The following is a 20635-nucleotide window of genomic DNA, read 5'->3' as shown; positions in this document are numbered from 1 at the left end:
CCAGAAACATGCAAGTCAAAGTCTATAATCTAGCTAGCCTCAAGAAACCTGGTGGGATGAATCACACCACTGGAACATTTCAATAAAGGGCTACAACTTTCTCAGAAGAAAGAGGCTGGGAAGAAGGGGCAGCTCAGGAGCCTGTGGGTAAAAACTAAGGACGGCATCAGGGAGGGACACATTGTGGCTGGGATCCACCACAGGCTGCCTGATATCTGCAAGCCTGTTGACTTCTTGCTTCAGATACAGAAATTATCATGCTGGCATGCTCTCATCCTGAATGGGGGATTTCAACCCCATGTCTGCTGGGGAAGTGGTACAGTTGACTGCAAGCAATCCAGAAGACTCCTGGAGTGCACTGAGGACAACCTCCTAGTCCCAGTATTGGACAAACCAACCAGAGATGCAGTGTTACTGGACCTGGTGCTCACCAGTGCAGACAAGCTTGTTAGAAGGACTAAGACTGGAGGCAGCCTCAGCTGTAGTGACCATGCCCTGGTTAAATCACTAATCTCAAGGAATATGGGCTTGGAAAAAATGCAGAGTCAGAACTGACCCTTATCTTTAGACTTCCAGCTGTTAAAAGAATTAGTGGATGAGATTCCCTCAGAAACTGTCTTTAGGGACAGAGGACCTCACCAGTGTTGGTAGTTGTTTGAGGATACTCCATCCCCATGTGTAAGAAATCAAGTTAGGCAAGCTGGAAACCAACATGGCTAAACAAGGATCTGCTTCTCAAACTGAGGAGTAAGAAAGAAATGCATAGCCACTGGAACTAGGGACAGATGATCAGGGAAGAGTGCATAGATATGGTCTGGATAGGTGTAGAGATGGGTTTAGGAATACTAAGGCACAGAAGAAAGAGGCTTTGGCAAGGGATGCAAAGAGTTATCAGAAGGAGTTCTATAAGTGTAAGGGGTCAGAAAAGAAAGACCAAGGAGAGTGTACCTCCCTGTCAAGAATGGACAGCTGGTGACAATGGATGTGGAGAAGCGTAAGGAACTCCAAAAGTTCTTCACCTCAGTCTTCAATGACAGTCTGGCTTCTTACATCTCTCAAGTTACTGAACCTCTAGGTGGGGGTTGAGAGAAGCAAAGTCTCTCCCACTGTAAGAAAAAACAAGTCTGAGACCACTTGATGAAACTGAATAGGCACAATTCAACAGGGTCTGATGATCTGCAGTCCATGTTCCTGAGGGAAGTGGTTGATATAGTTGCCAAGGCACTCTCCATCCTACTTAAGAAGTCATAGAGGTCAGATAATGTGACTAGAAAAAAGAAAACATCACTCATTTCCTAAAAGTGGACAAAGCAACCTCCAGGAAACCATAGACAAACTGAGCCCCATCTCTGTACCTGAGAACATAACAAAGCAGATCCTCACAGAAGTAATATTAAGGCATATAGAAGACAAGGAGATGATCTGAGACAGCCAGCACAGCCAGTAACATCTACTTAAGCCTCTGTAAGGCCTTTGACAAGGTTCTACACAATGCCCCTATCTTCAAATTAGAGACAGATTTGAAGGGTGGACTATGTGGTGGATAAGGAACTGGCTGGATGAAGGCAGCCACAGAGTTGTGATCAGTGGCTGTATGTCCAGGTGGAGGCTTATGACAAGTCAGGGCTCTGTCCTGGGACTGGGGCTCTTTAATGTCTTTATCAATGATACAGATGAAGAGATCCAGTACACCCTCAGCAGATTTGCAGATGACATGAAGATAAGTGGTGTTGACATAATATAAAGATGGGGTGTCATCTGGAGAGACATAGACACACTTGTCAAGTGGGCCTGTGGGAATCTCATGAGGTGCAACAAGTCCAATTACAAGGTTCTACACCTGGGTTGGGGCAATCCAAGATAAGAGTATGGACTGGGAACATTGAGAGCAACCCTGTAGAGAAGGACTTTGTGATTCTTGTGAATGAAAATCTCTACATGAACCAATACTCTAGGCTTACAGCCCAGAAGGTCAGTGACATTCTGGGCTGCATCCAAAGAGTTGTGACTTGAAGATCAAGGAAGCTCTACTCTGCCCACGTGAGACCCTCCCTCAAGTATTTCAACTTGTTATGAAGTTCTCAGCACAAGAAAGATGTGGATCTGTCAGAGCAGCTTTAAAGGAGGGCCATGAATATGATCAGAGGGCTGGAGCACTTCTTATGTGAAGACAGGCTGAGAGAATTGTGGCTGTTTAGCCTGGAGAAGGGAAAACTCTGGGGATACATCATTAAGCCTCTCAGAACTTAAAAGGGACTTAAAAAAAGAGGAAGAGTAACTTGTTACAAGGGGTGATAGTGTTATGAAAAAGGTTTTAAACTGAAAGAAGGAAGTTTTAGATTAGATGTCAGGAAAAAACTCCTTACCCAGAGGATAGTAAGGTACTGGAATGGGTTGCCTGGAGAAGCTGTGGAAGCTCCACCCTGGAAGTTTTCAAGGCCAGACTGAATAGAACCTGAGAAACTTGATCTCATGGTTGGCAACCCAGTCCATTGAGGAAGACTTGCAAATAGGACCCTTAAGGTCCCTTTTCAACCCAAGCCATTCTAGACTCTACACTTACTATCTAACGATGTGACCTGGCAATCTTTTTTCCATTTGACGGAGCAGACTAGTCACTATAACACCTTGAAGTGCCTACAATTCAGACAGGAGAGGAGCTGCCAGTGTGAATTTATAGACTAAGGACATTATTTGTTTGCATTTTATTAGTTGCACTTTTTCTTGAAAATGGAAAACCACAGTGCTGAAATTAACTCAAGAAAAGAGAAATTATTGAAAAAGGACAGTTCGGACCTATACAAAGGGAAAGTAATAAAATACACAGGTAGCACTAACAGAAGTAGAGACACAGCAAAGGAAGAGATGCAAGACAGAGGGCTGACCATAACACCAATCACCTCCTGTGCAGAGTGTGTGTACCAGGCATGGTCACAGGGATCCTGAGCTCCGTCATTTACACTGGAGCTCACAACCCAAATGCAGTACTCCCTCCAGTGCTTGCCACAGCCTTATGAAAAATACATGGTCAGGCTGCCAAGTGGGGGAATGGGACATGCCCCTCAATAACTGATGGACAGCTATTTGGGAATACAGAGAGCAAGCTCAGATGTCTCCTCTCAGAAGAGGTTGAGGCAATTTCTTAGCATTAGTCTAAAAGTTTATAGTGTGGACAGTAACCAAGAAATCACAAGATGATAGCTTCAGAGAGACACGTGTCAACATGTTTCCAGAATATTCCACCTCTTCCACATCAGGATTTTAAAAACAGATGCTTCAAGTCAGCTGTCTCACAATACTGGAGTCTGCCACAAAGTTCCCTCCATGACACTTGGTCCACAGTGCAAAAAATCCCTTAATTTCTTTCCTAGTCTGCAAATTCCAGCCTATATAATTTATTCTCTCAATATCTCCCTCAAGCTTTGTTCAGATTCACCATTCCCTCTCTGTACCTGTACTTTGCCAGTACATCCTCAAACACTTCCACATATAGCTTTGAGTTATACAAAACTATTCTGTGAGGGTAATGTTACCTACTGCTATCAGAAAGAATGGGCAAAGCTACAATAGAGAATACACCTCCAAGTATCATCAAATGGGCTGTGGGAATACAGAAACATAAATTATGCTCACACATGTACTTGAAATGTAAGTTGCATGTTTAGTGGTTCGGTCACTCCACCCCACTAGAAAACAGCACCCAAACATATCATGAGTTAGAAGCCTGTAATAAAAACAGATCTGTTCCTGTTTCCCCAATTTAATTTCCACATTCTGTGTTACACAATATAAAAATATTCTGCTATTATCACACTTCTAGTAAACAGGGAAGTAATTACAAGGTCTAGAGTACTCCACAGATAGATGGACTGGAGGACTTCAAAATTTTTCATGGTCTGCAATTCACTGCCATTCCATACATCTCAGTAACTCAGAAACAGCTGTTCCACATTTCTATTCAACAGACCTTCATTCAGAATTGCAGAATCTTCTGAACTGGAAGGGACCCACAAGGATCATTGAGTCCAAGTCTTAAGTGAATGGTGCATACAGGGATCTAACTCAGAATGTGGTATAATATAACCAGGAAAAAATCTAATACACCTCTTTGGCATAAATGAGAAGGAAAATCTTATAGCCTAGTGATATGAACTTGGATAAACTTGGGATTTCAAAGTCTACTGAAAAACATGTATTTCGGCAAGAATCTTTTATGTGAAATCAGTACATTTGGGCTTCAGTATAAATTGCAAAAACTCACCTCTAGCAACTCATCTGCAATCTGTAACCTGCCATCTTTTCCAGCTGCTCCATTTGGATCAATTCCCACTATAAAGACACTCATCCTGGATCGGTCTTTGTTACCAGCAAGACTAAGTCCCAGACCTGTCTTTCCTTTTTCCAGTTCAATCATGTGTAGCTCCCCTGGTAGATTTCCATAGCGCTGCACGATCTTTTCTAAATGTAAAAGTGTGGGTAGAGGTTGGATTTACATTAGAAAGTTTCACAAGTCACCTAGGGAGTCAAGATCAGTGCTCAGTGTGCAGTATCTGACAGAAGAAGCCCAAAACGGATGAGTAAATTTTCAGTGTAAACTACACCTTCGTTTAAACTAAACCTTAGGTGATTTATAAAAATATTTCTAGCTTCTTGTTTTCCTTATACCTTCAGAAAATATTATAACTGTTCTTAAAAAAAACTCACACACAAAAGAAATAATCTCATCAGTAACAATTTCAGGTAACGGATACTATCACATTAATCACTGCCAACAATTACCTGGAGTACACTGAAATTCTTCGAGTAGTCCTACATTGAATTGGGATCACAGAGAATAAAAAAGATTGCAGTGTAATGAAGGAAAAGAATGAGTTTTATATTTTACTATATGCATCTGACCAAGCAGAACTAAATAGCAACCTTAGCACCTAAACCATGATGGAAATGAGAAAGAAGCAGTTCAAACAGGATGCCCCCACACCTGTGTCTTTTACAGTGCAATTTTAATACTAAGCATTTAAAATATTATCACAGGAAAAACTTACTCCAGCTGTAACCAAACTCATCCTCCTTCTCCACATCTTCTGGGACTCTGATAGAAGATGACTGTGCAACATCAGAGCTCATTCCTGAAAATGCTGAAGGAGGGGGCAGAGGCAAGTTACAAAGCGAAGTCTTTTCTGGTTCTGTATCAGACTGACCAAATGCCTGTGAAGAATAAGAAAAATGAAGTGGCTAAGAAGATGCAGACTCTGTAGGGCAAACTAGTACACAAAAATGTCAAAATGTCAATTACTATAGCTTCAAAGTTTCAATACCAAGCAGCTGAAACTCTAAATTAATAACAGCGCACAGAAAGGCAGAGAGATCAAAGACAGAAACAAACAACAGGAAAGGCAAGAAAAAACATCACTCCAAAATGTATCTGGAAGCAAACATGTCACAGTAAAAGCCCAATTCAGTAAAGTTTTATGTGCCACTTTATGTTTCAGAAAAAGCCTCTTAAGAAGACTCAAGTGTTTTTGTTTTAATGCCAGATTTGTAAAATATTTATAACAAATTTTACTTTTAAGAGTCATCACATATAATTTCCTCCCATCATATGCTTATTAAGCCAAATATGATGAAAGAGAAAGAAAAAAAAAAAACAAAACCAAATTGTGAACTTTCAAAAATACCTACAGGAAAAAAAAAAGGCAACTGGCATATTAACTGAAAGGACAGTTAAAAATCTAAAACTAAACAGATGATAACTGAAAAAATCCATAGTGACTGGACCTTTTCAGTCTCATTTACTAGTTTCCTACAAGCTGCACAGAGAAGATCAAATAAATGAGGATACAGGTTAAATCACAAGAGACAGATACTTAATGTGTTCTATTCATATTCACACAAAGTTAACAGATATAAATGCACAATTACTGCAATAAAATGGTTAAATGCCCAAATCCACAGCCTTGAAAGCTTCCATTCAAGATAGTTTCCTTGAGAAATACAGACTTTGATAAGGAATTTCACTATGTAGAATTTGTAAAAATTTGCCTTTCTTAAAATAAACATGCAAGCAAGAAACCTCTCTCTGAATATCATCATTCTTTAGCTTATGTATGCCCAAGAGACCTTGATATGTGGCAGACTGGCTACTGAAGTAAACAAGAATTTTAAATGAAAACCATGTTTTTACAACTCTCAAGTTTTCAGGTGTGTTGCCCTCACTTCATAACCCTATTCTCATTTCAGTTCTCACTACCTTCATCAGCAAGCTTGAACACAGTATCTCTGATGGTGCCTTTAGGTGTCAAAATCTCTTCATCAGAGGCAACAGTGAAATTAATAACAACATAGACCTTGGAAAACTTTATCAACTTTCGAACTGAAAGTGTTGAGAAACCTGGGAAGCTACCAGTTTAGTAATTTTAAAATTTAAGAAAGGTCCCATGTCTAAAGAAAAATTACTTATCTTCACTATGTAACTCCAAAGATATAAAGATACTGCAAATGTCCTACTTCAGCTCTCTCATTCTGCTTCTGCTTGAAGATTTTTCTTTCATTTAGGAACTTCTTTCAGAAACTTAACAAAGAAGTCACTAAATCTCAAAAGTGTGGGAAGTGACACCGAAGCAAATAATTTATCTAAGACAATGTCATCCTCCTAAGATCATACCTAACATTCCTAAACTGAAGCAACAAAATTCTAGTACAGACATGGTATTAGAATTCTCAGAATCAGTCTCAGAATCAGAGAAGAGTAGAAACACTACCGAGTAATACTAAAAGTTATTTTTCACAATCACAAATTCTTGTGTTCACAAAAAGAAAAGGAATAAAAGGGAGAGAAGCTCTAGAAAAACTCTTTTTTCAGAGGTCTTCCTAGAGTTTCACTAAAGCTAAATAATATCCTGGAAAAATGAGGAAATATGGTGTTGTGGTGGGTTGACCCTGTCTGGAGGCCAGGTGCCCACCAAAGCTGCTCTATCACTTACTTCTTCAGCTGAACAAAGGAGAAAAAATACGACAGTCACCCACCATAGCCTCCCCAACTACCATTATCTTGCAACGCAAATCCAGTACAAGTGTGAGATCAAACCAGACCAGCAAACCTTAGTTTTTATGTTTTAAAACCAAAATTAACATATTACCTTAGAGGTACTGTTTGTAAGCGACAGTGTCCAAGAACAGCAAAACTTAAAGAAAACATGACGAAAAAAGGAACAAAATATTGGTGTAAAGGATCTCTGGAAGATTTTCAAGGTGTGGATGCAGGGCTACATCCTGACAGATTAGCACTTATTAACTGCTGCCACCATAATATGACTGACAAAAAAATGCAACTTTTTGTATCATCATGAATGTGTAACATAACAACATAACATAATGTGACCATTTTCGAGGTTTAAGGAAATGCTGAAATGAAAGTAAAAGCAAGGGTCCTTGGCAGGAGGGTAAAAACTCCTATGACATTTGGCAGAAGGGGAATATGTCGTGCCTGCAGAACTCCACTTGACACATTTGAACAGCCAGAACCAGAAGCCAGTCCCCACAGTTTACACACACATAAGACTTTTTTGCTCCCTGAATCGGGCAACACACAGAAACCTAAAAGGCTTTAACTCATGAAATACTTTCAGTGTGTCACACCACAGTATTTCATTTAAAATGCAAAGCATCCAACAATTGCTGAACCCATTTAGCTACCAGGGTCACTCAGATCACAGCCAAGCAAATACTGAAAATGGCAGCAAGTCTGGAACTTGAAAAAATTAAGGCACAGGAGGAAAGAGAAGCAGTACTCCAGAAGTTATCACAGGCCATGTACAAAAATGGACAGCACACATACAGTAGGACCAAATGACGGGAATTAAGACAAACCTTGAATGGTGTGGGAGCAAAAGGGTTAGTTGGGGAACAACGGAAGGTAACCCTAATTGGATTCGATACATCCTACAGTAACAGAAAACAGCAATCCACATGTTATAGCACCTTTGGCAATACACAGTACTATTAACCAATAACTCATTTTGAATTACGGATTCATTTTACTAACTCCAATGACTTTATTAACTTGATTTATAAATGGACCAAAGTATTGAAGGAGTTACTAAGGACCCTGATTCATCAAAGTTTCTCACTACACATGAACCTGAGTTTAGAAAAGGAGAGAGATGACAAAAGCATTCTTATATCAGTGCTAGGAAAGGAATTATGCATAAACTACAGGATCATCAGGTTTTCTTTTAAAATGCATGCAATATTTTTCAGAAACACTTTTAAAAATATACAAAACATAAGTCATCATTTATGTTGCATGTCTACTCCCTTTCCTCAGAACTGTAACAAATGCAACGAGATTTCAAAACACACATGCAATTATACACCACGTATCATATTTTAAGTGTTTGTTGCACATTCAATATTTTTGACAACATGGGAAAATAGACAAAGGGCACAATCACTTGCAAGATGTAAAACCAGCTAGAAATTATTTTATTAAATCAAAAATGCATGCATATTAGGATTCAAGTTTTTTTATTAGAGGTTAATGTTGTTCCCATTGTGAATAACATGCAGTAAGTATGCACTAGCCACAAAAAAAAGAGTGTAATTTCCAAAGGCATCAGCATCCTAATCATGGTGCATGTAAAGAATTTTCAAGAAGCAGAGGGAAAATATTTTCATGAAGCATCATTAAAAAAACTGCACGTTTGTTGTTTTTTTTTAATGCAAAAATAAGAGAGAAATATCAAAGCCAGAAAGTCACAATCACAAAAAAACAAAAAGACGTACATAGCAGCAAAAGACCTTATACTGATGAGAGAGTTACACTTAGGTATTTTAAGATCAGGGACTGATATTAAAACTGAAAACTTATTCCTTTGGTAGCTGTGAATAGATCAGCTTTAGGTAGTTATGATTAATGCAGCTTTTTTAACTTCTCCATAACTTTTCTATTTATATGCATGTCTGTGTTTTTAAATTCACTACATAGAGTTCTCAAGCTCATCAGCCCAGCACATAACTCAAACTAGTATAAAAGAGTTTAAATGCAGAGAGACAGCAATGGGAAAGAAGCACACATAGACTGTTTGGTAAGTGAAAAGATAGTGTGCCATCATCCAACCTTAGCAGTGTTGAACTGAGAAGAATCAGCAAATGGGTTAGTGCTGCTGAAGACAGCTGGCCTACTGAAAACACTGTTCTGCAGAAAAGGCAGGGAAGGGTTCTAAAAGGAAAGCATAATAGAAACTAAGCAAAAAATAGTTTTTAAATGAACCCTTTTCAATCATGAACCAAAACACATTCATTTAGTTGTCTGGGCTAACCAAACAAGGTCCACATTCTGCACTTGCAACAGATATGTAAAACTGGGCACAACTGTATTTGCCCTGTGTTTCTGATGCTCTGTCAGCAGAGAGGAAAAGCACCAATTCTCACACCTGCTCTAGATCACAAAGTACATCAAGTTCAGAATTACGCTGCATTTATGTGCTGTGATATTTGAAATATTTTTTTCCAAACATATGGGACACTCTTACACATTAATTAATTGTGGATATCTGGGTTAGGATGAACACAAATATCTGTAATAATGCAGTAGGTTTAGTCTTATTTTGACATATCCTCATAATTTGATTTATGTTCTGTGGTAATACACTCAGTGCTTATTTTGTAAAAGTGAGGGCTTAGTAATATTAGGGATCTCTAAAAAGACTTCATTTCTAATAATAACTTTCACAGAACACTTTGTATATGCACATATGCATATGTAACTGCCTGAATTTACAGTTTCTTGAAACTAAATACTCTGGTCTTCCCCGAAGCAAGGTACCGTCTCATTATTATTTAACAGAAAAAGAATTTACACATTTAGACCAGATAAAAGCACATAATTTGACCATTTATACTCCCTATGCAGCTTTTGTACTATATTCTATTTTGAGAACAGAATCTGCTTAATAAGGAGGAAACACCTCTGATTTCAAATAGTATGTTGGAAATATAATTTATATACTTAGAAGTAATTTCTATACTGGCAGTATCTATACAGCAATTACCTGTAAGTCTTAGGGCTGTAAATTTAACACTGCTGGAAAATAGTATGGACAGGAATGTGAAAACCTTCCAGAATCATTTATACCAAGAGTAATTCAATCAGAAGTTACAGTTCTGTTAAAAAAAATTTCTTAAAGCATTGGTTGTGTTAAATGCTCCTGAAAATAGAGAACACATTCCTAAACATTTATTTTCAAATACCATGTTGCAAAAAAGTAATTTCATTTGGTAAGACAACAAATGTGTTTGCTCTACTGTATCTGCAGCAGGGACAAAGTAATGCCATGAATGACCAAGTTTTCTTCACTCCAAATATGGAGCATTTGAATTTGCCTGAACAGTTCTGTTCAGCGTACTTTTTGCACAGTCTGGGACAAAAGGAGCAAATGCTAAATAAAGGGAGTTCTCTCTTTACTATTTTTAAAATTCAAATCACAGCCTAAAGTAACAGGATTTTTTCTTTCTGTTATTTCTTTTTTTTTCAACTAACTTCCATTCAGAATTTCATCCATGTGTCCAAGATGCTAAGTTATCAGAAACTAGCAAGCATTTCATACAGTAGCATAATGCTCTAACACTACTATGGGACCACAGTCACAGTGATATATTGTTTCTTACTCAGAAACGTACAGAGGGGGATATAGGTATGAAACACACTACCACTATCTTTTCACAGGCCACTTGCATTATTCAGGCTGTTCTGAAGTACACACAGGCTCCCTCTTAACTACTAAATCTTGCATAAAACAAAATAGAAGAAATGGCTTCATTAGCTACGTGTCACTTAAACTGACTGCCTGGTTAAATACATAGTGGTACCATAATAATTACAGCTTGTGTGTAGGCAGTTAACTACATGGGTGACTGCACATTAATGAAAGCAGGAAATTCTTATTATACAATAAGACCTTATTATTAGGTACAAATGCAAGTTTCAAAATATGAAAATAATAAACATAATGCTATTTATGAAGATCACAACAAAATGTATGGGTACAGGAAGAGCATTTGCAATGTTTCTGCTTACAGAGAAACAAGAGTTTGTTAGTTCAGTCAAGAAATAACCAACACGCTTAATTTGAAAATAGAGAATTAAAAAACTACAATAAAAATAGCAAAGGAGCATTCTCTAAGAAAGTAGTGATATAGTAATGGCATAATTTCCATCCCAAATGGGCCTAAACATTCAGTAGCAGCAATTCTGTTCACATCACAGCAAATACAAAAGCATTATTTTAGTAGTTTGAGTGTCAATAATCAACATTCAACAGAGATTTTTCATGCAACTTTACCTTAGATGACTGATGATAAAATGGGTTAGTAGTTTTCTGCCCACAGGGAGCAGAAGCTGAAGAAGGGCTATAAAGAGACTCTGGCTGGGGAACAAGAGTTATGAGACAACTAGTAAATAAACATGCAGCTTACACAGACTCTACAAAGAGGAAGTTTAGTTTATAGTGATGCAAGCAAGTTATATTAAAGCACTGTAGCTTTTGTCTGAAACGTCCATGCAGCTTAGTGACAGAAAACTTCCGTGTACTTCTAGGTCCTTTCATTAATGTCCACAGAATTTTTTAACAGGTGCTGTATTTCTGCATGCGCTCCTCAGACACGCTGTCAATCTCTAACAGATGGTTTTAGTTAGACTCCTACTCTGCCCCCCAACAAATTATCTTTCTTGAGGCTTTTCAAAATAGTTTGAGGACGGTGTGCTGGAGGGCATTTCCAAATCCAAATCGATTTCATTCTAAATGGAAATAATACTTAAATCAAATCTTTGTTCCCAAAATAGCTGAGATGGCACTTTCAGGATTAAATATCCCATTCCCAAATACCACCATCTTGAACATTTGTTTCATCTATTACTACGTATTACATCTCTTTTCACATTCTTTATGCTTACCCTTGGTCTGCTTATAATGCTCTGTACCATAAAGACTACAGGATTGCCTGCCTTCCGTATCGCTTCCACAGCTTGTTCGTGGCTGGCATCTCTGAGGTCAATTCCATCCACCTGTAATTGGAAGGCCTCATCTTAACATTGCAAGAAGCTACAAGAGTCATGAGTCAGTTCTGAGTTTTGGTTAGGAAACTTCGACTAAAACCTAAGCCCAACCCTCTGTTTTTAGTGGACCTTTTTACAGACTTGGCCTGAGGTCCCTCAAACACAGGTTTGGTATGTTTTCCAACATTTTTAGTTTGGACTCCATAAGCTTTCCCTCAAGCAACGTAACAGAAGAGATATGATAATCTGGAGAGTCGGAATGTTTACCAAATATTGCTTCCTGCAAATCCCACCTTAAGAAAAAACTATTACCTAGGACTTTATGAGCTTTTAAAACTGACACTTATTAGGTGCTGGAGAGTTTTTCAGTATGGGGTATTAAGCCATTACAGTGTACTTTTTTCTTCTGTTTTATCTTCTATTTTTTTCCCCTAGAGCAAGATAAGATTAATTTTAGCTACTAGACATTTTCTTCAGAAGTTAAATTTTTAGGTCAGAGCTGAAAAGCTTTCTATCTTCTGGAAAAATGCATGTACACAGGATGGCTAAGGACAAATTTGTGCCTGGTTGTGGTTTTTATTTCATGTCTGTATATGTATGGGTGTGTAAAACAATTTGTCCTGTTATCCAGGTAAGAACAATGTTAAGGTGAGGTTAGCATCAATAAAGTATTGTCACAATGACCACAATAAAAGCTAGAAGCTGACACAGAAAGGTTATTTGTTAGTGGCAATTCTAGCACACAAACTCATATGATGAGGATTACCCCTACAACTTTTTAATTGTCTAAGTCTACCTTAAACTTAATCATCCATTGCAAATAAGAGAGCACAAAAACAATCTGAGAGAAATTCTAAACCTATGAGGAACGGAACTAGAACAACAGTATTGTCTAACTTCTCATGTCTGAAAAACTGCATGCACTACAGAGATGGAAGTTTACATATGCCACAACTTGAGAAACTGAAATCATCCATTCTGAAACAGTCACATTAACACAATATTTTATTTTCACTCACCCATTCCAGTTTCTGCAATCATCACTGTCAGAGACAAATGCACTCACAAAAATCCAGTTATTCAGGTGAAATGAATGCTTTTAACTTTGTGGCCTTCAAGCAAAATTACAACTCCCAACTTCTTATACACTGCAAACTGTTCCATCCTGTTATAGAAAGTGCTACCTATACTAAGGTATTATTTCAAGATCCTAAAGATCGATATTGTAGTAAACAGCAAACTGCAGTTTCAGTAACACCTTGTAAGTCAAGCACGGTCTGAGCTAGAACCACCAACTCCAATACTCTGCTTGTTGGGCTTCTTACTGAAGGACAGTCAGCTAAGGTCATCCAGCAGGGTTGAATGGAGATAGTTTCTATTAGCCTGACATTGGAGACAGGGCAATGTCTGACACTGATAGTCACATTAGGAAAGATCTATTTCCTTCAGTATATTTATTCTGCACTATTTTTAAGTGACAAAACAGAAGTGGCTGCATAAGCACAGGACTAGGTAAGTACAAGAGAAATGAAGATAAATCCTACCCTGCAATACCACTGGCTACATTATACTGAGACATGGGCAAAAAGTTCATGTCTCAAGTATCAAACACAGATTTCTTTATGTCAGGAGAAAAAAAAAATTGCCTCCCTTAACTCCTGCACAAGATGCATAAGAACTATTTGAATCAATTAAGAAATTGATTCAAATTATCAAATTATAGAAATAATCTTGGCATCCATTTGCATGGTTTGCACTGGCTGTTTCTATTGCTACCCACTGAAAAGGTGCAAAAGGTGAAAAATCTTTTCATTTCACCAACATTAAGCTTTTTCCTACACATTCTGGTTTTCAAATAGGTAAGTCAAACTGCTGGCTTTGTAGAACCCTGCTCACACAGTCAGTCATATGTTTCAGGTTGAATATGCAACTTAACAGGCAGCTGTCTGCACACAAACAACAGCAGATGGTACTGCAGTCTGTGTGGCTCAAGTGGTATCTGCTGTGGCAATTGCACAGCTGTCAGCCCATCACATATCCATCTCAGTGACTCCTGAGATGCTGGGGGAATTGCAGCAAAAAGCATTCAGATGGTACCTCTACAATCCGATCTCCAGTTTTCAGTGTTCCATTTTTGCCAGCTGGGCTGTCTTCCAGGATGTGTTTGATAAAAATCCCTCTCATCACTTCTCCATTGCTCAGACGGCTTCCCATCCCTCGTCCTCCAACAATGCTGATGCCCAATGACTTGCTAGGCTCTCTCCAGAGTTCGACCCTTTTGTGATTAAAAAAAAGACCAAACTAAATTAAAATCTGTTGTGATTATGACAAAGATGTACACTGAAGACACCTGGATTTGCACAAATTTCAAAATTGAAAAATTCTGAAATAACTCCTCGTTGCAAAGTTTTGTCTTTCAGTGGAAGTTATCTACTGGATTGATCAGAAATTCTGAAATTGAGTCTAGTATTGATCAGCTTGTTTTGAGTTCTAATAGAAACTCTGAATCTTTCTCTTCATTGTTTGTGACTTGATCCCTGCAAGTCAGCTTGGAATGAGATGAATTAGTATAACAATTAAGACACTGCTAGACTGCAGAGATGTGGCCCGATGTAGTAAAAGTCAACCATTAATCACTCCAGCAATGCATAACATACATAAGAGCAGCAATTCTGTTGTTTTTTACTCTTCTCAAAATAGGTTTCAGAATTTTTGAATTTCAGATGACATTTTATAATGTGCAACTAGATCTGCACTTACTTTCTGGGCTGGTTCCAGTTACTGAAACCTGCATGTTGAAGTTCACTTTCTTCTCCCTCCCCCTCTTCACGTTCTGGAAGCTCTGGAAGTTCCCTGATGACAAACATAAACATGCAATTAATTTCTAAAGAATCCACATAATCACTAGATTTTTCTGAAAAATTTCATATATTGAGTCACCCTAACAGTTTCAGAATTTGTACACAGGATTCAGGTAAGGAACTTCTTTTTCTGATGTCGTTTAGAATGCATATGCTGTTCAGGGATTCCCTGTCCACTTCTTATCTGCAATGAAGCTTCTATCCACAACACAGAACAACAAAATGCAATTTGGAATTACAACCAAATCAAAACTAAAGGTAATTTATTGTTTTCAAAATGGAAGAAATTACAACAGCAGCACTCAACTAAACTTACTGCTTTTGGAGATTAATTGCAAAAATCCAATTATTAATCACTTTGAAATTTTGGACTGCATTGAATTTTTGAAACTGAAGGAAAAGAATGACACAATTTATTCTTTCCAGTTATGTTCTGGAAGACCACTAATACCAAAATCTTATGTTGGAAGCACTTCAGTATTTGTGGCAATCCACAAATCCAACTGCACGGTATTAAAGAAAAATTTAGGATGAGAAAGAATTCAATCTCATTATTGGATAGGTCTAACAGACTTGCAAAAATGATTAAAAATTTGCTAGTCAAAGCAAAAACTGTACTTCTAACAGCTTTTTACTGTTGTGGCTGCCAGTCTGAAGAAAATCATCCATCTTTCATCTCTTCTAAAATAAAACTTATGTTCCCAAAATGTACAAGGTCTATGGAAAGAGTTACCTTTGAGAGGTATTTGGGAGAATGTTGTAAGCCTGTTGACTCACCTGACAATATGTGAAGGAAAAAGTTCAAGTGGCACTGTTCCCTCTGTTTGTTGTCCCAGACTGGCCCTGTACTCGTCTAAATTTTCTGCTGGCACATATGTAATACTGCAATAAAATGGGACATGATTAAACTAGCATAGGGAATGCCAGTCCTCCATTTAGTGGGTGTGAGGTATGGATATGAGGAAACCACTCAAGACTACTTTGTTGACCTCAAAGCAACAGTACTGGTATGCTGGGATTAAGCACTTGCACAAATTCTTTGCGACTTTGCAACAAGTACACATCTACAGTCAAATTAGGTAGCTGAACGGCACATATTTTTTTATAATTAAAGTAAATGGTGCTTCAACAGTGACAGGAATGTAACAAGAGACAATCCAGTTTCATTCAAAACATAGATTCCTCATGCAAAAACAAACACTGAAGATCTGTGAGGTTTGAGGCATCATTACCACCCTTAATGACTGCTGAAAATGTTTCTGAAAGTCAGCCTGTAAGAAGTTTTGTGCTTTTATGGGTGATTTTGTATTTATTTTAGATATCTGTGCTTTTAGTGAAGAATACTTCAGGGTTTGGACATAAAAATCTGTTACAGCACACCACCTATGCCACAGGGACCAATCCCCTGCTCAACTTCTTCCTCCAGGCCTTCGTGCATTTCCAACCACTTTATGACAGTCAGACAGTCATGTTCCATTAGAAAAAATGATGTACAGACTCCAACTGATGTTTGAATGCCAGAAACAGTCCAATAGACTGGGGAGAATGAAACAAAGAGGCGAAAAAAGATTAAGCCCTAAAGAATATTTGTAGAAAAGCTTCCATCTGAGAGGCAAAAGGATGCCACAGTATGCTCCAACATATAAGCAGGGCTACTTAGACAACCCTCCTTGAATGATGCTTTATGTTCCTAAAAATCTACAGCTTAGCTATCAAGTTCCTAAAAATCTACAGCTTAGCTTGATAGAAAAAGGGCAGAAAAAAGTCTTGTCTTGCCATACATCATATTGTTCAAAGAAGAAAATAACATATTTCCCCATGGAAGAGACAGGGCTAGATCACAAATAAAAGGCCTTGGCCACTTCACAAGGATATGTGAGCTGCTGGGAAGAGACCCTTTCAAGTCTGAGGCTTTCACATGGAGCCGTTTCCTGTCCATCATCCCTGACTGATGTCCTCTTTGTCATGCCCTGACTGCCACTGATTCCCCCTTCTCAGTAGTTTTCTGCTGAATACATCAAACATCAGAACAAATGCAAATAAAGTTCTATATGACTAATGCTGTCAATCTAAAACACTCTACCAAAAGTTATTATAAGGGCCACCTTAATTTGTCCATCTGTGTATGCGTAAAAGCATGTCCCCTACCTCCTCTCACACGTACCATATCTAGAAAAGTGAAAAAGGTTGTCTAGGGTGCTGAACAAAAGGAATTTCCAGTTCTTTTAATGGAAATTTCTAAAACCATATTATCTAAATTCATATAAATCTTCCTGTTCTGCATTACCTTCAAACATGTAAATGTTACTCCACTTGACACAACATGTTTTCCTTTTGGAGTGCTGATAAGTTAACATACACTTGGAAACACCCTCTCAGCACTCTGTCACTAACCCTTATCTGCCTTTCCTGAGGGCATACTGCAAAATGCTAAAGACATGCAGCAGCTATTGTGTGAAGAGCCAGCAGCAAAAGAGGAAAAAGTAAGAGAGAAAAGAATTTTGGAGAATAATGACTACTATTTCTCAGCCATCTCCAACTCCAAGTGTGTTGAGCTACAGTGAAGTACTAGTATTATGCTCACAGAACTCTCATGGGTCAAATGCTGATGCAGCAGCTTCACCAAACAGGCCCACAAGAATACCTTGACTGTACAAAAACTTAAAGACCCATAAATTACATTTCAAAGTAAGAAAATGTAACATTCATTCAGTTATATTCATCACTTATAAAAATAAGTAGGAAATAATGTAGTTTTCCCTTGACAGAATGATACCGTAAAGAAACCAGAACTTCTGGCTAGAAGGCCTGGACAATCTCCTTTACATAAACTGAAGCTGGAAGCTGTAAGTATGGAAAGGAGAAAGGCATAGTCCTACAAGTTCCTACAAAGGAAACAGGTTATCTCAGATTCAGCCTGAATACATTCAGCAGAGTGTGAGCTCTGATAGTACAGTGTCCAATATATATCAGCTCTTATCTAGTCCTTTTCTGCAAGGAGTACAAGGCAAATAATTATGCATAGTGCGAAGGTCCAATGACAGCAGTAGTCCTTACCTTATGCATGAGCACTTGAGATCAGCTGATCTCAAGGGGGAGGCAAACCATATGCACTCCAACTTCTGGGATACCCTGTTGTGTTTGTTATATGATTAAATAACTGACATTGTGCTGAATCATTAAAAAGGTATGATGCAAAGGATGCTCTCAAAGAGTTTTAAATGCTACTTAGAAATGTCTCCAAAAACCTGCCTTAGCTTTCCTTTCAGTGTACAGCACTGGAATTATAAAGAAAAAGAGGTTTGTTTTAGCATTTTTTAAAAATCCATCTAAAATTGAACAACTGAATTACCTAATTATTTCCACAGATGGAATAAAATTTAGATAATCTCACTGGTAGCTGTTACATTTTAGTTCTTATGGAAATAATATATTAATTGTATTCTAGTACTTAACTACAGTTCTAATAGCCTAGTATAAAGCACTCAAACTAATATTCAGTATGTTTTTAACTGTTTATTCTTATCAATATGTTCATTCTTACCTAGCTTCTGTAATGCTTCAGTTGTTTTACAAACATAAACAAGAACACTTGCATTTTGCAAAAAAAAAGAAAACATACAAAACAAAAACAAATTATATGGATCAAAACCATGAAAAGTTATATTCTGTGTGGAGTTCATCTTTGTACCTCGCTCATGATTTCTAAAGTCCAGTTAACTGCAAAGGTTTCCCTAACTGCTCTTATTACCTGTAATACTGACGTGACTGTCCCGCTATTCTCTCTGTTCTGCATGTTATTATTGAAATGAAAGAGTATTTTCCCTGCTTAGTGCTCATGGGCAGACACCTCACAGTTATCAAATCCATCACTTGCTGGATTGCTGCTGTAGCTCACTTGGAGGTCAAAGTGAGATCTAAAGACATTCAGCATCATCCTAAGCAGCTCAGCTTGTGGCTGGGATGATGAGGGGCACAGAACAAGAAGTGTTTCTGGCTCCTCTGGCCAACTCTGTTGAACTTTAAGCTGTAAAGCAGAAATAAAACCCCACCAAGGCATCAGTTCATCTGCAAAACAGACTGGTAATTGTCTTAATACAGCAACAGGGAAGACAGTAAGAGAAATAAGGGCCAGAAAACAGACATGAAGGCAGAGAAAACAAAATAAATAAATGTATGCTTCACTTCTGTGTCATATTTCTTCGCTGCAAGAGAAATTAAAGTTCAACAATTTCAAAGGAAAGTATATGCATGGTTTAACCATCTTCCACTCTTTTGTAGCTGTACAGCTTGAAAGAAAAGCGTTCTGGTTTTCTTTCTCAAGAGCTATCACCACTTCTCCTACCCCCAGAAATATGCACTAGCAACTAAAGCAGTGACAATGGAAACACCAATGGTTTTACTTATGAAAGTGTCTTGTAAACACAACACTGCATGCAGTACAGAGGAACATTTATCACATGCTTGACTGAACAGCCACACAAAACCTTGAAACACCAACAAATAAATTACAAAGTATGGAAAATGCTTAGGACAAATTATTGTAATTAACATTTAAGGTTCAATTTGAACCTCTTCATATATGAAGAAAGTAAAATGTAAGTGCCACAGATAATATGACACTGAGATTAATCCAGATATCAGTACATTGTACTCATGCCCATTCTAGAAGTGAACTTTGTACACATACACACAACATGCATATGTGCTCTGAGCACATCTTGGGTGGCTGTCATAGATGAAATTTAAATATATTACCAATGCTTTTATTTTAGAATATAGGTATTTTCATTCCAGACTTAGAAAGCATGCTCCAATCTTCAAGTTTAAAGCCACATATAAATATATAATACAATTATACACACACAGTTGTATCTTTCTTAATTAAAAATATATATACATCCATGTGTGCAGCCACATGTGCATGCACACACAAATATACATAAGAAGAAAGAGAATATGTACCTATATCTGGATATATCCCTGACATTACTATTGATGTCGTAAAAGCATGGAATGATTTTACAGACAAGTTGCAACACAGAGCCACAATGAGTTTCTGAATTGCCAATACTCACACATAACACAGGGCCTGATCATCAGGAGTTGCTGGAGAAGATCTAGAACGTGAAGCATATGATGCAGCATCTTTTTACAATGGTGTTAATTAATATCAGTGTCTCATGTTGAATGTGAGAGGCATACTTATGTATGTAGAAGTGTGAGCTGGTGTTGTTTTTTTTTTCTTCCTTTCCTTTTTTTTGTCCTGTTCCACCTCCACTTCATACTTCATCTACATCTAACCCAGAAAACATCTGGTCTTTATTACTGTCTACAGCAGTGATTATTAAGAGTTATGGAAAATGGAATTGCAATCTCTCTCATTTCTTGATCAAGAATTCACCCCCCCATTCAGTCAGGTGAATTCTAATTCAGCTTTATAATTATCTGACAGATGTTACAAGCAGCTGCTGCTGAGCACAAAATACTGCCTTTATTACAGAAATATAAGAGCTTCTGGCAAGGTAGAGTGAAAAATGAAACAGAATGCATTCAGTAGGGCCACACATCTGGTTCTCTACCCACTAAGGGGAAAAAAAATAAATATGCAACTCTGAAACTCAGGCTGTTTTTTCTTGAACTATTCAAAATCAAATATCCTTTAACAGAATTAAAGAATGCCTTTACATGGCTGGTAAGAATGGGTTTGTGTTTTCTT

General features: G+C 37.8%; 1 protein-coding gene across 11 annotated transcripts in view; it reads right to left on the bottom strand.

The window, feature by feature from the left end:
* Positions 1-20635, bottom strand: part of MPDZ (multiple PDZ domain crumbs cell polarity complex component) — a 94308-nt gene that overhangs the window by 17804 nt on the left and 55869 nt on the right. For 3 of the 11 annotated variants that reach the window (XM_039729634.1, XM_039729637.1, XM_039729640.1), the window contains 6 exons: positions 15694-15798; positions 14816-14908; positions 14153-14330; positions 11954-12064; positions 5046-5208; positions 4262-4458 (listed from right to left, as the gene is read on the bottom strand). In XM_039729634.1, coding sequence (XP_039585568.1) covers positions 4262-4458; positions 5046-5208; positions 11954-12064; positions 14153-14330; positions 14816-14908; positions 15694-15798 — 847 coding nt within the window. Of the gene's footprint in view, positions 1-4261; positions 4459-5045; positions 5209-7869; positions 7942-9118; positions 9221-11342; positions 11427-11953; positions 12065-14152; positions 14331-14815; positions 14909-15693; positions 15799-19994; positions 20037-20635 lie in introns of all 11 variants that reach the window. The other 8 variants (XM_039729630.1, XM_039729631.1, XM_039729632.1 and 5 more) reach the window with 5 other exon arrangements.

Source organism: Passer montanus, unplaced genomic scaffold (genome assembly GCF_014805655.1).
Source record: "Passer montanus isolate IOZ18808 unplaced genomic scaffold, ASM1480565v1 scaffold7, whole genome shotgun sequence".
In the NCBI taxonomy this organism is placed as follows: Eukaryota; Metazoa; Chordata; class Aves; order Passeriformes; family Passeridae; genus Passer; species Passer montanus.
The sequence above is the reverse complement of the archived record's forward strand: the minus strand, read 5'-3'. Positions and strand labels throughout refer to the sequence as shown.